Below are 15,621 nucleotides of genomic sequence, written 5' to 3' on the forward strand. Positions count from 1 at the left end.
TAGCACATTTAAAACAGCCAAAGCTTACCAAAGTGCTGAACACAGAAATGAAACAAATCAACCAGAATGATAATGATAAAAATTTAAATAATAATAATAACAGCAGGAGGTGCCAAGATGTCTCTTCCTAACTCTGTGCAAATGTCAAGGAGAAAAGGTGCATTTTAAGCAAGGATTTAAAGTGCTCCAGTGACTGTGCAGTTCTAATGTCCAAGTGTAATCGTGGGCCAACTACAGAGAAGGCCCCATCTCCTCTGATCCTCAGCCTGTTTCTAGGGATAACCAGGAGGTGCTGGTCTGCATATAGCAACCCTCTGGACGGGGCATGGGGCTGAAGGAGTTCAAATAAATAGGAAGGTGCCATGCCATTAATACTCTTAAAAACAATCAAAATTTTAAAATGGATTCTAAAATGTATGGGGAGCCAATGCAGGGATTTAAGAACAGGAGTGATATGGTCCCTCCACTTCTTTCCAGTTAAAATGCGAGCTGCTGCATTCTGACCCCCCTGTAGGCGGCTGAGCTGGGCCTGGTCAATCCAGCACACAAAGAGTTACAGTAGTCAAGAATTGTATTAAAAGGATTGACCAGCAAGAAATGTGCTCATAAACTGAATAATTAATCAAATAAAATTAATAAATATATGAAATGAAAAATAATGCAATGACATTATTATAGGGTACTGGATGATTCAGCAGTTCCAGTCCTGCTATGGCCAGAGGTTTCCTTGTGACGTCATAGGTGAGGTCAGAACAATTAAATGTCGACATTTAAATTTGAGCTCTCGTGACCTGAATAAACCTGCTCCCACCTGCACACCACCTGTCTGTGTTGTGACATTTCCAAATGAATTCTTATGATTGACCTGGCGATGGCGCTGTCTGAAATGTCAGCCCTTTTTTTTGCTTTTTACGCAAGAAAAAACTTTGACTTTTGTGGTATTTCAGTACTCATGAAGATTGCCGAAAAGAATTAAGAATGCGATGACTGATATTTGCGCTGTGTACAGTGCAGCCAAATATTATGACCACTGACAAACAACAAATGGACAATTACATACAAGATACAAGTAGTAATATTACTAACAGTATTTGGTGGTCAGTGATCCATGTACATAATTTCTCTCAGTGATTTGCTTTTGTTGAAGCATGTATGTGTAGTAGCCATGGACTGTATACAGAAGTGGACTATGGGAGGTTACATCACCCATATTGTTTGGCTCCAGTCAAATAGGCTGAATTTGGAGTTCCATATTAGGAATGGGATTTTGATTTATGAACAGAATAGCAAATAAAAACACCAGAATAATGTAGAACGGGTTAATATAAACATTTTAAGAACAAAATGACCAGTCAGACAGCAGCAGTTACAGAGAGAGAGGTGACATTTTTAAATACAAAGTGAGCTGAAACCGGAGTCGATGGAGCTGGAATCACCCATACTCACTTGCTGTGATGGAGCCGCCGCTCCTTGTATGAATCAGCCTGTAGTGTTTAGACCTATGGTACTGGCAATAGTAGTTCTAAAAATAGTTGGAGGAATTATATGGTAGTAGTAGTTGTAGTACTTAATAGTAGTAGTAACAAAGTAGTAGTAGCTGGTCTCAATATTGTGTCTGATCTGTGTACATGCAGTTTTCTTTCATATGCCTGTGTTGCCTTATTACCACAGAAGACTAACAAAAGTATAGAGATTATCGCTATTGAGTTGGCTATACTACAAGTAGTTGTTAGGTTATGTTTTTCAGATTTGAGAGGCTGGTCCCACATTTCACATTTCTTTCATCCACATTATGTACAATAAACACGTATACAAACACAATTACAAAAGAAAGTGCTCCTGTGTTCCAGTGCAGAATGGCTTTGTTCCATAAATAAATAATTGAATTCATCTATCACACTTGGCTAAGATCACAATAAATATTCAATATATAAAAAACACACTATTTTTCCAAGACAACCTACTAAAATTGATAGATAAATAGATTGTAGAAGTAATAATAGCAGCAGCAACAGTAGTAATAGTAGCTGGACATAATGTACATATAGTGTGCAGTGTACATATATTTTCCTCTGTGTTGCCTGTAGTACTAGTAGTTGTAGAAGTATAGTAGCAACAGTAGTTGTTGTAGTAGGTGGTCATGTCTGATCAGTGTACATATAGTTTGCTCTCATATGCCTATGTTCCCTTTTTTCTTCAGGAGACTGGCTGTAGTGGTAGTAGTGATAGTAGTAGTTATAATAATAGTATTAGTAGTAGCAGAAGTAAAATTAGTTGTAACTTGTGTCTGATCAGTGTACATATAATCTCCTCTCATAGGCCTGTGTTGCCTTATTCCTGCAGGAGACTGGGTAAAGTAAAGTGATTATTGTTATTGTTTTGTCTATAGTACTAGTAGTAGCAGAAGTAGTAATAGTTGTTGTTTTTGAAGTGGATTGTTGTGCCTGATCAGTATACATATAGTTTCCTCTCATATGCCGACTGTATGTTGTCTTGTTTCTGCAGGAGACTGGCCAAGTCCACTCTGTTCCTGATCCCTCTGTTTGGGATGCACTACACTGTGTTTGCGTTCCTGCCAGAGACCACCGGCGTGGCAGCGCGCCTCTACATCGAGCTGGGCCTGGGGTCTTTTCAGGTACACACACGCCCCTACAATATTTATTCAGCTTTCCTCTTTATTTGAGAACTAGTAAATGTTAGTTTTAGTTATTATCTTTCCTTTGTCAAATTTATACAATGATAGAATGCAATGTTTAGTTTGTATGTCAGTGATTTCTTCAATAATTATTTTAAGACACATTTTTAAAAAGAACAAATGCCTTTTATAGTCAGCTTTTTTTCCATGATGTCATATTTAAAACAATATGTGGAATTTTAATCAGGTGAACATTGTAACCTGTAGAAGTAGTAAAATATATCCTATGACGACTTGCATTTGGTAACTTTTGCAGTGATGGGGTTTGCTACTGACTGTTTCCATGGAGATGCTTTTTCTGTTTTAAATATGAGACTAAAATTGGACCAAGCCTTGGATTGGACTTAATTATGTACAGAGCCCCTAAATCCAATCCAATCCACTTTATTTATATAGCACATTTCACAAATAAACAGCTTCCAAAGTGCTGCACAAATACATACTAATAATGTGATGTTTTGCCTAGCCCTAAAATGTTCCACAGTATGGCACCGACCATGTTTAATGTATCTATCATCATTTATTCACTTACAGGCATTACATGAGGTGACACCTGTCTGTCTCAATAAATATAAATTAGTTAAATGAAATACTGTGAAAGCAAAGCAGGTGGTGGACGTCATATAATTCACCTTTAAACTGTAACTAAACCAGGGCAATGCTACCGTAAAGAATGAATGATAAAATATTTGGTTTCTGTATTAAAAAAATATTACAGTATAACTAGAAATGCTACCAAAAGTTTCCCACATGTCACAGTGACAGGCGCACAATAATGCACTATACATGGTCCAAACCAAACCCATAGCCCACAGCAGCTGAAAACTGCATTACTGTAATGACACGCTATATGTTTTTATGTCCTCATTTTATCTTGCAGGGCTTTGTAGTGGCTCTTCTCTACTGCTTCATGAATGGAGAGGTAGGTAATTGACGTCTCTCTGACTATTCTGCCAATACCATCCACGTCTTAAACCATTTTTCTCAAAGCTACAATTATTTGCACTTTCCTGTGGTCATTTTGTTTCAACTGCAATTTGTAAAAGGACTGTTAGATGGATGTGAACAAGAATTTCCTAAATGGCATGTTGGATTTTTCACTGTGCCTAAATGTCTTTTCGAAATCGACACTGCTCCTCCTCCTGTCATCTTCATGTATGGAAATTTGTGTCTCTCAAGGGAGCAGCATATAGTCAACTGTGTCTTGAAAAAGATGGAATACATTTGAACCTGTGTGATTTCCTTTGATATCATCTGTTATAAATAATTCATTTTTAGATAAAAGTCATGTAGTGTAAAACTTCTTTTGCTCTGACTGTTTAGGTAGTGTGAGGTGAAACCCTCAAATAGTGTATTTGTTGTCATTTAAAACATTGTTTCACCTGTTATCCCATTTGTACTACTTCATTTTAAGCATTTGTAGGAGTGGACTTTTTTTCTGACAAACATTTCAATTTGATTTGGGATTTATGATTTGTAAACTGGGGTGCAACGTCGGCAGAGATGCGGTCGCTGTATCGGACTTTGTGGTAAAGCGGGAGCTGAGCCGAAAGGCAAAGCTCTCAATTTACCGGTCAGTCTTTGTATTTCCCCTCACTTATGGTCATGAGCTCTGGGTAATGACCGAAAGAACAAGAATGCGGATACAAGCGGTCAAAATGAGGGTGGCTGGGCACTCCCTTAGAGATGGGATGAGGAGCTCAGTCACACGGGAGGAGCTCAGGGTAGAGCCGCTGCTCCTCCACGTCGAGAGGAGCAGCTGAGGTGGCTCAGGCATCTGTTCTAGATGCCTCCTGGGCGCCTCGCTCGGGAGATGTTCCGGGCATGTCCCACTGGGAGGAGGCCTTGGGTATGACCCAGAACACGCTGGAGGGACTATGTCTCTCGGCTGGTCTGGGAATGCCTCGTTGAGCTGGAGGGCGTGTCTGGGGTGAAGGAAGTCTGGGAGTCCCTGCTTAGACTGCTGCTTCCGTGACCCAGCCCTGGATAAGTGGAAGAAAATGGATGGATGGATGGAAATTGGGAGCATTATTATTTGAGCAGACTGAAAGGCCCTGTAATCATATTTTTTTCATGTATTTGAGGAAAATTTGCCTTGCTCAGTACAAATATCTTGCATAAGCAGCTCTTGATGTCAAAATAACATTGCTGTTTATTTTCTGCATCTTATTGTAAAGCTTCAGGTTCAGAGAAGTGCACTGTTAGCATGCTAGTTGTTGTCAGCTTTTTTTTTTTTTTTTTTTTTTTTTTTTTGATGGCAATATTCCGTCCTTATCTCTGAAAGTTGTGAAAAGTGCTTATAAACTCTTCACGATGAATAATTAGGATGCTCGGAATGCCTGAGGTAAGTGAGGAAAACATTGGCCCACTGTTTAAAATGAACTACTTCAATTTTTTCCATATTTTTAATTTGTATTTATTTAGTTTATTTATGAGACAGGGACAGTGCACAATATAAATTAACCTTAACAGGACAGATGCATTGTGCCAGATTGTAGCACCAGAGCTAAATTCCACCTGTAGTCCCTGGTGCATGTTTTTAAGACAATAAGAATCAAGTGCAATCAAGTTCAACAAACAAATTGCTCATGCATTTTCTATCCTTATTCATTAATATTTCATCTGTATTTTTGTCTCCAGGTCCAAGCAGAGCTGCGGCGGTGGTTATGGAAGTGTCAGAATCAGAACCAGCTGACCCCGGCCAAACGCAGCATCACCCAAATCACAATACGGACCAGAGGGGAGCTGGGCGGGCCTCCTTCTACAGGCAACGTCTCCTCTGTGTGATCAGAGACAAGAACTGGGGCTGAACTCACAGACAAGCTTCCATCTAATCTTCCACTAACTTTTTAGAAGATGGAAAAAGATGGAATTAGTTTTCAGGATCAGCAAAAGAAGAAGGAAGAGTGGAGATGCTAAACTGGCAACAAACAAGAGCAGCACAAGGCCCATAAAGTGATCGGATGTGTTTTAAATTTGGCCGACTAGCACCATAGCTTGTAATTGCAACTAATGGAAAACGCATCTACTGTGAGGAAGAGTTATACAGTACAGCGGGGAGCTTTTGGAATAGACCGTGCCAGAAGAATTGAACATTTTCTTGCCATAGTACATCTTTCCTCACTTGGATTTTATATCTTTTGAAAGCATTTCTGTTCAAAAAGCAAGTGGAATTTTTTTGTTTTTAAATCATGCATCCCCATTACAATATTTTGAAAGGGTTGGTAGTTCAATCCTGTCCATTCTACTTTTGTGTTTTTGAGCAAGACACTTCACCCACCTTGCTTCTTGCTTGTGTGAAAGTGGTGTATGAGCGATTGGTGGCGGCAGTCAGATTGGCAGCCACATTTGTGTTTCCCCAAGCTTACGCCCATTCATTTTTCTCACACAAAACCGAGTCTCTATATAACTTTTTTTGGTGTGGGAGGGGGGTGGAAACGTTATTGCTTTGTCTGTAATTTTCCACAGTATGGCATTAAACCTATCTATCTTTGATTCACTCAATTACAGTCGTCTTAATATAAAAAATACAGTAATTTCCGGACTATAAGCCTGATTGATAGAACTAGCCCCGCCCCTCGAGAAAGCCTGAAATCTGCTGAAATTCTCCAAGTCACTGACATGATGCAAACAGAACAGCCACTCTTGCAGGAGTTATGCGCCGTAGGGGTGACGGACTGAAGAAGATGCTCGTTTGATTGTGTTTTGAACAGTTATTTTGCGCTTCATGCACACACCCTTCTCGTAGAAAATACATGAAGAAATGCAGATGATGCAGCGTTTGATGTGACTGTGGAAGAAGGAAACAGAGCTGCTGCACGTGAGCTCGGCATCGATGAGTCGATGGTGAGATTTTGGCGATGGCAGAGTGACCAACTGACTCAAAAAGACGACAAAAGCTTTCAGAGGTGATAAAAGCAGATGTCCCGAACGTGAAAATGTTCTTGAAGACGTGGACACCTGCGGCTTATATTGAAGTGCGGTCTTTATATGTAGTTTTAATATTTAGTTAAAATTTAGTTGATGTAGTTGATTTTTCAGTAGTCTGGAAAATATGGTACCTTCTTTCATCCACGTTTACTGTGAGCAGGGTCTCCTCTCCTGCCATCTGACCTTTGTAGATAGAGAAGTATATAGGAATGCTGTACTGTGGAACATTTCAAGAAACACAATAACATCTCCATGGAGACCAGCAGGCCTCCAGCAGATATGTTACATGGTGCACCTTTAATTAATAAACCACAACACTGTCAAAACCTTTTAGCCAAACTAGTTTTTTTGGCTGAAATAATTGGATCATGGATATTACGTACTACATTGTTGACAAGCTTCTGTTTGGTATTTACTATTTTCAGCCAGTCTTTATTTATAGAGCTCTGTGCAATGTTCAAGGTGACCAAAGAGCTTTCCAATAAAATCAACAATATGAAAACACGCAAAATGTTAAAGGCACTATGTAAGTTTTTGGTTGGGGGTCTGTCATCTGCTTCTTTCTATGGACATGTGACTGCTCGGCCTGTAGTGTTCCACAGTATTACATTAGAAATTACATTTAAAAATTAAATTTAGTAAACTGCAGGCAAAAATAACCAGAAATACAAGTATTCTAACTGTGAGTGGGGTTGCCTTTCCATAGATCTGATCTCCAACTTGGTCTGGTTTGGTCTCCATGAAGATAGATAAATCAATAGCACCTCCATGGAGACAAGCATTTGACAGACCCTCTACCAGAAAAGTTACACACAACTTTTAAACAATGAAATGAAACAAAAAAGTGCAAAGTGTCACTGCATTACTGAGTGTTGAAAGCCAGTCTGAGTAGATATGGATATGTTTTGTTGCCGGACCTTAAATGAGGCGTCAGGCCCTTTGTTTGAGTTTCAAACAGACAGGAAATAATAAATAATTCAGGCAAATAAGGAGGAGCAAGCGAGTTGTAAAAACAACAATAGTTTCAAACTCTATTCTAAAAGAGACTGGAAAGCAGTGGAGTAATAAAAGAACTGGGGTGAGGTGCAGATGTCTGGGTGTGACTGGGCAGACTGGGAGACACTGACATAAATCATGTTACAGAAAAAGGACTATATGAACAAATATAGGGAAAAAATAATGGGATAATGACTAACAGAACCACAGGGGGTTTAGACTGTTGTGCTTTACAGAAGTAGCTTGATGTTTGGCATGAATGAATATACGGCCTGTTACATTTTGAGAAGTTTGTAAAGCACAATATCAGACCAATCCAAGTCAGTGTGGGAAAGAAAAAGTGACGCTGGTGATGTCTTTTCTTGAACAGAAACTAAAACTTTGAATAATAAAACATGTTTATTGAGGAAACCAGAATAGTGACTCAAAGTCAGAATGGGTCACAGACTGCGCTGGTGTTGATACTCTCTGCGTTGTATTTGATTTCAATGAGCTTTTGCTGGAGGAGAGGTGGAGATTATGAGCGAAATTGCTTTAATCCCATAAATCAGTGTTTATTTGAGCTGTTGTCCGAGCAGTTCTGATCAGAAGCCATTACACTCTCACTTTAGCTGCCCGTGTCCTGCAATGCTGATATGGGACGATGGAATGTGGTGGGAATTAAGTTTGTTTGGACGTGGGCACAGTGTTTGCACTTGTGAAGATTTTCTAGTACTTGTGAAGATATAAAAACGATTCCCACATATTGCCAAGAAAAATGTTTGAATTCTGTCAACTGCAAAAAACATCTTAAAAGGCGCCGTACCTGACTTTTTTCCCATGCGTTTGAGTGAACTTAGTCTTGCCCAGTGCTGGAACTTAACAAAGTAAAAGTACTGAAGTACTGTATTTAAATTTAAAATGTAGGTATCTGTACTTACAGTACATTTTAATGTCGATACTTTTTACTTTTACTACATTTTAGAGCAGGTATCTGCACTGGACTGAAAACTAAAAGTATTTTGTTTTTTTGTTATTGAGTGAGACCTGCTGAAAACTCTGCAGTGTTTATTTTTTCAAGGTTGTAGTATGAGCAAACACAAATGCACAAATAAAAACAGGAAGGAAAAAAAAGAACAAAATTCAGCACAAATCAAAATCAAATCATTACATTTGAAGGTTTGTTAGATTTTAAACTGCGCAAAATACTTTTACTTTTTACTTTAAAAGTACACTGTAAAGCAGGTACTTTTCATGTGATACTTTTATAGTTACTTGTATTGGAGGTATCTTAGGACTGTAGACTGTATGTGATGAATGCTGGACACTTCATCCAAACAATACTTCGATCAGAGAGTGAAGACGGACACTTGAATGTATTTGTGGAGCTTTAATGCCCTTTCTTGTACCTTTCTGTTTGTCCTTTCATCTGTTAATCTCTATCAGAGCTATCAGCTTTAACTTTAACTAGGTTAAAGCTGAAGCTACAGCACTTAGGCCAGAAGTAGCGTAACCACGGCACTTTCAAGGACCCTTGAGCTACCTAGGAATGCCTGAGCGAAATAAAGCATTACTGGTTAACTAGTTATACTGGTTAATTTACAACAACTTGATTCTTTCTTCTTTTTTTTTTTGCTTTGCTATCTGTACTGAACTAAGTTTAAAAAAAAAAAATTAAAATTACCTTCATTTAGTAACAAAATTGAGTACTTCTTCCACCACTGGTCTTGCTCCAGTGCAGACATTATTATAGTATTGGCAGCTCTTGAGTTCAAAATAAGTGTGTATTGTCTGCATGTAATTATAAAGTGTTTTATCATTGTTAGTGTTACTGTGATGGCAGAACTCTGCTCTGGCCAATGAAAGTTGTGGAAAGCACTTATAAACTCATTGTGGTGAATTATTAGGACACTCAGAATGTGTAAAGTAAGTGAAGAATAACTTTGGATCACTGCAAACTGTAAAACGAGCTAGTTCAGTTTGTCATGTTTTTAAGACAGAAACACATCCGGTACAGCGTCTTTAATGTCAGTCATCCCAGTATAGGTTCCACTGCAAAAGAAAATTGAATTCTGACAACTGGACAAATGTTCTCTGAGAGTGAATACGCATCCAAATAGCTACTTCAGTCCTGACAGGGTTCTGCTGTACATCACTGTTTTTTAGACTCAAGTGACAGTTCACACCTTAGGGCTGGGGTGTCCAAACTTTTTTCATATAGGGCCACATCAAAACACACACAGAGAGACTGAAATATGTGCTTTTTCAACAAGTTAGAATGAGTAAAGGGAGCCATCAGTCTTAGATCCTAAAAAGCACACACTAAATATTTTATATTGTCTTTCAAGGTTTAAAAAAAAAAGAAACTTGCAGTAAAAAAAGTTCTGCTTAAGGTAATTTAGGCCAATTCACCTGGAAGCCTGAGGGCCAGGAAAAATTGGTCTGAGGTAGAGCCCTGCCCTGGAACCGCGGGATGACGCAAAACTATATGGCACAGGACACATTTTGAAAGCTCATTGTGGGCGCGGGCAGTAGCGGGTGGGTGGGATGATAAATGGCAGTCCCGCAAGCTAAATATGAGTGTAAAGTAAAATATACAAATGATTAATATATGGCTATCATGCATCATTTGTCCTGGATATTTTATTTGGCATTAATAAACATTTTAAGTAGCCTAAACTTGCAGACGTGGTCTAATCTCGTGCACATTTTAGATAATTCCTTTCAGCTTCTTCATGTTTAATAAGAGAGCTTAGCAGAGCTGAAAGGATGTCCCATCTTGCGGGACTTGCAGCAGGCAGCACTGAACAATGTCGCAGATGCGGGCGGGAGCAGGACTGAAAATTACAATTCTTTGCAGGAGCAGCACTGGACAATGTGGATGCGGGCGGGAGCGGGAGTGGGACTGAAAATTCTGTCCCTCGCAGACCTCTACTCTGAGGGCCATATTTGACCCACGGGCCATAGTTTGGACATGTCTGCCTTAGGGTTTGACTTAACTAATAACAGATACATTAAACAACTAGGGTGTGTTAGTTTCAGCACAGTGAAACAGAATTCAAACTGAAATGCCACTTTAATTTTCTCTTGCAACAACTTTAATGTTCAATGTACACACCCCAAAATGTATTTAATTTATTATTTTGGGTTAAATTCCTCAAACAATTGACTCTACACTTCTGCAGTCTGCATGTCCTCTCTGTGTTTCAAGTTTAAATACTTGCATGAATTTGGATGAATTTCAAATAGCCCAAAGTTATCCAAGTTTTCTCAGACCTTCACAGAACTATACTGACTTGTAAAGAAATGCCTGAACTGTATACAATCACAGACAGACAATGCTATTCAAGATTCCTGATTACTGTGCCAGTGGAGTTTCCATTTCAATCAGTGCTGCCTTCAACAGCGTCATGCTAACGTCATAATGTGAGCTGAATAACTACAAGGCTGCCCACTGAGCTCGACTGTGACACTGACGCGGCCTCTTATTTGATAGCTGCAGTTTCCGTGTAGCGTGGACTCTGGGGGCTTAATTACATTTCTTTGGGCGCGGTGTTTCTTAGAAGAGACTGAAAACGCCTGACTGTACACCACAACATATGGACAAACTCAAGAAAATCTGGGTAGCACTTTACTGCACATAGCAAGGGTATAGAATTTAAATCATCAAAACTTAACATGCATAATTAATGGAATAGTAATTAATGGAAACGGCACAGGACACATGACTGATTTTAACCCAATCTAAACTTGAGCAGTGTAAATAAACAGGAAAGAAGGTTTGTTTTTCCTTAGTGATTATCTGTGAAAAGGCTCCAAAATAATTAATAGTGCACTATGTAAGTTTTATAGTCTCCATGGAGATAATTTGCCTGAAATTTCCCACATTATGGCATTAAACATATTTATTTTGCATGTTTTATTCATTTACATGTTTTAACTGATCAAAATGCGTTTAAACACATGCCTTTTTATGAACACAGATCTGACCTGAATCTTGGCCTGTTTATGTCCAAGCCAAGATTCAGATTTTATTTCATACACATTGAAGTTACTGTGGTATTTCCATCTGTAATGTCAAGTAAAAACCTATTTCTCTGAAGCTGGTTGTGTTCTTAAAAATATCAGAGAAGACAAATGACTTTAAAGACCACTCTTGTCTTTGATCAAATGATGAATGTACTTTGTATTTTTGCCAATACTCCAACTGCTGCTGACCTACTCACACTGTGCACAATTTGCCATAACATATTAACAAACTAGTACATGATGGAAATAAGGCATTTTTTTGTTTTGTTTGTTTTTTTTTGTTTCTCTGTTATTGCTGCTATTAAGAAATAATGTCTATAGGATGCTATGCCAGCTGTTTACACCAGAGGTGGGGACTTGCAAGTTGTGACTTGGACTTGAGTCAGACTTGAGTCACTATTTTTAGGACTTGAGACTTGACTTGATAAAATGGACTAAGACTTGGGACTCGACTTGGACCCGAAGGTCAGTGACTTGGGACTTGGCTCGGACTTGAGGCCTGTGACCTCTATGTGGCTATACCGGCTTGTAAAAGCCTGATCCCGTCAGATCTCAGAAGCTAAGCAAGGCCGAGCCTGGTTAGTACTTGGATGGGAGACCACTGGGAACATCAGGTGCCACAGGAGGCGCCAGTGGGTCATTGTGTCCTTAGACAAGACTTCACCCACATTGCCTAGTATGAAAGCGTGCATGAGTGATACCGATTGGCATGGCTGCCGTGCCTCTGTCACCCTGCCCCAGGGCAACTGTGGCTACAATAGTCACTTACCATCACCAGGTATAGAGTGAATGAATAATGCTCTGTAAAGCATCTTTGTGACAAAAATGCCTGTGAAAAGTGCTATATAAAAAAATATTTGAGAAGCACTTTTAAATCTGAATTCTTTCTATTCTGACTGTAATGATTCACACTAAGATCTTGTCAAGACATTTAAAAATGAACATTTCTACAATTCTTGTATACTCTGTAAATACTCATATATAAATATACCATGACTTTTTAAGTACAGTTTAGTTTAAAATTCATATAAATTGCAAAATCTAAGCTATATTTGGTACTTTTTTGGTTTAAAAACTTGAAATGACTTGAAACTCAAAGCAGATGACTTGGACTTGACTTGGACTTATGGGCCAGTGACTCGAGACTCGACTTGCCTGTTTTTGACTTGGGACTTGACATCAAAGACCCAAGTCAAAAACAGGTAAGTTTTTGAGATTTGCAAAACAATGACTTGGTCCCACCTCTGGTTTACACAATGATGGTACTACTATACTGCAGCTCTATTTTTAATCAAAGTGAAACGATTTTAGATTTTGCACGAGAACAAAAGAGTAAGATATGTATTTTAGTGATTATTCTGTTAATGATATTTAGATGATAATACGGCAATCCATCAGAAATATGTAGTATAAGTAATATTGCACCAAACTGTAAAATGTACCATGTTAGTTTACCCTTGTCTAAAAGATTAGGTTACACTGCATTTTTAAAGATCCTATATTACGCAAGCTAACTCTTGTGACTTTAAGCCATGTTATAATGCTCAAAAGCAGACCTGGAGTTGTATGTTGTTTCATTCACACATGTTTGAGTAATCCTGCATTATTAGTCTATCTATCCCCAAAGCTCAAAATGCTCTGTTTCACCTTGTGATGTAATGAAGCTGTAGTTTTCAAGTTAACATCTCGTTTTATCTTCAGTTGACTAAAGATGGGCAATTCCGGGCCTGAAAGCATCCAAATGATTCTAGTGAAAGTGTAGAGTTTAAAGCACAGTGGAGCACTTCCTGTATTACCACATGAAATCACAATGTGGAACAGAGCATTTTCAGTTTGGAGAAGAACTTGGCCTAAATACAAAACAAAACAGGTATGTTTGTGATGAGCAAAAATCATTATAACATAGATCAGAAAAAAGCGTAACATGGGCCCTTTAAACATTGTAAGCATTGTAACACATTTCTGCAAATTTCTATTTCTAAAGCAAAGCTAATCATTCGTAACACAATTGTTAGAAGTCATGTTTTTAGGGGTATTTGCAATTTCAATTTAATTTCGCCTACTGAAGCTTTAAGAGTTATATTTGCCCCTTGGACTTTATATCTTCAAAACGTGCAAATTTAAAAGTACAACAAAAAGTGTTGTAAATATGTTCTGCTTTGTCACTCACTACACAATTGATTGTATGAATTATAAACAAGAGTGAGTTGTTAAATAGGAAGAACAAAAGATTATTTATGTGTAAATGTTTTACAGAACACAAACTTTGTCCTTTAACTGTAAATTAAATCTCATGTGATTTTTTTCTTGTTTCAAATTGTGTTTTATTTTGAAAGGATCTTTCAGCGACAGGTGGTAAAAAGAACAGCTCTTTTCATGGAAGAACAGCGCCCCCTAATTGCAAATACCGACAACTTGAAAACAAAAATCGTGATTGGTCGGTAGATTATTTAGTATCGTTGGTGAAATAGGAGCAGAGATGATGTAATGTTGGAATTCCACTTGAAGTTGTGTTTATAATAACTCAACTCATACCAGCTTTGCTTTTTATAACCTTCTGTTTTTTGAACAACCATTTAAGTACAAAATAAAGCGATTTGATTCTTAGTAACAGTGGCTAAGATCTACAGGGGTCTAAAAAGATTCACCACAACCTCTGGCAGGTTAAATAATGACACATGATGGGACAGCATTGTCTTTGCTTTTTGCACCCAAATGGGACTTGAATACACCCTCAGTTTGGTCAGGACCTGGCTCTGTAGAGTCGAGTAAAGTAGCCTAAAACTGTACCCAAATAAGAGAAACTTGAACATTACTCATGCAGAAGTGTATAGTATTGGTCCAAGAAAGTACTCAAGTAAGTGTAAATTAAAGTATTTGGGAAAACTGTTGGGATGTAATATCTGACATGTAATTTGAAGTTAAATAATTTGAAACGTAAAACATAAAATAATACACGAAATTTGATAGAATATACACAGAAAAATAGACAAAATACATTATATCTAAAGGAGGGGTGCAAAAAACATAAGTTTAATATTTTCAACATTTCTCACAGTGGGAAGAGGAATCTACAGAGCCCGCCTGATGACGAACGTGAATAAAGATACTAAATCGTGGCCTCAAATTACTAATTCGTTCCCACATTTTAGTTAATTTGTTTCCACGGTTTAGTTAAATTGTTCTCACATTTTATAGCTAAAATGTCGTACACATCACTACGGAATCAGCCTGTTGGTCCGAAAGTCATAATCTAACCATGCACACACACACAGTAGAGGTGCTGGATCCTGAGGATAAACCATTCATAAATTCAGAGTGTGGGTGGATTTCTCGTTCGTTCAGAGTCACAAACACCAAAACTAGAAAAGAGCCACACTGGGGCTGTGAGCCATAAACACCAGAACAAGAAAACCTCTGCCTCTTTTCTAGTTCTGGTGTTTGTGACTCTGAACGAATGAGAATTCCACCCACATTCTGAATTTATGAACAGTTTATCCTCAGCATCCAGCACCTCTACTGTGCGTGTGCGCGCGCGCGCTTGTGTGTATGTGTGTGTGTGTGTGTGTGTGTGTGTGTGCATGGTCAGATTATGACTTTCGGACCAACAGGCTGATTCCGTAGTGATGTGTACAATATTTTAGCTATAAAACGTAGGAACGATTTTTTTGTAGTAGTAGTTTATTTTCTCCGGTCAATTAACTTAATCATACTTCATACATCACATAGCAATGATTTAACAAAAAAAAAAAAAAAAAAAAAAAATGCAGTTAATGCGTATCAATAAGATTATTCTATAGACCGAAGGGGTTTAGGCTGAAGTTTAACACTTGTTTTGCCAAACCCTATTAACGTATAGAACAGGATACAAGATGGCAGAATTATTTACAGAAAACAACACAAAACTTCTCTTTTATGAGAGCAGGAAAGAAAATCTCCCTAATTCTTTTAGTATACACATACACATTACTACAAAACACAATCCAATATAC

At 38.2% G+C, this 15,621-nt stretch overlaps 1 protein-coding gene and 1 pseudogene across 1 annotated transcript in view; both read left to right on the forward strand.

The window, feature by feature from the left end:
* Nucleotides 1-5,482, forward strand: part of ghrhra (growth hormone releasing hormone receptor a) — a 98,546-nt gene extending 93,064 nt beyond the window's left edge. The window contains exons 11-13 of the mRNA XM_020929127.2: nucleotides 2,506-2,635; nucleotides 3,576-3,617; nucleotides 5,336-5,482. Coding sequence (XP_020784786.1) covers nucleotides 2,506-2,635; nucleotides 3,576-3,617; nucleotides 5,336-5,482 — 319 coding nt within the window. The remainder of the gene's footprint in view (nucleotides 1-2,505; nucleotides 2,636-3,575; nucleotides 3,618-5,335) is intronic.
* Nucleotides 5,483-12,137: 6,655 nt separating this feature from the next.
* Nucleotides 12,138-12,255, forward strand: LOC129408446 (5S ribosomal RNA; annotated as a pseudogene).
* The last annotated feature ends 3,366 nt before the right edge of the window (nucleotides 12,256-15,621 follow it).

Source organism: Boleophthalmus pectinirostris, unplaced genomic scaffold, assembly GCF_026225935.1.
Source record: "Boleophthalmus pectinirostris isolate CB_2022bp ecotype Guang Dong unplaced genomic scaffold, ASM2622593v1 HiC_scaffold_16, whole genome shotgun sequence".
NCBI classification, from domain to species: Eukaryota; Metazoa; Chordata; class Actinopteri; order Gobiiformes; family Gobiidae; genus Boleophthalmus; species Boleophthalmus pectinirostris.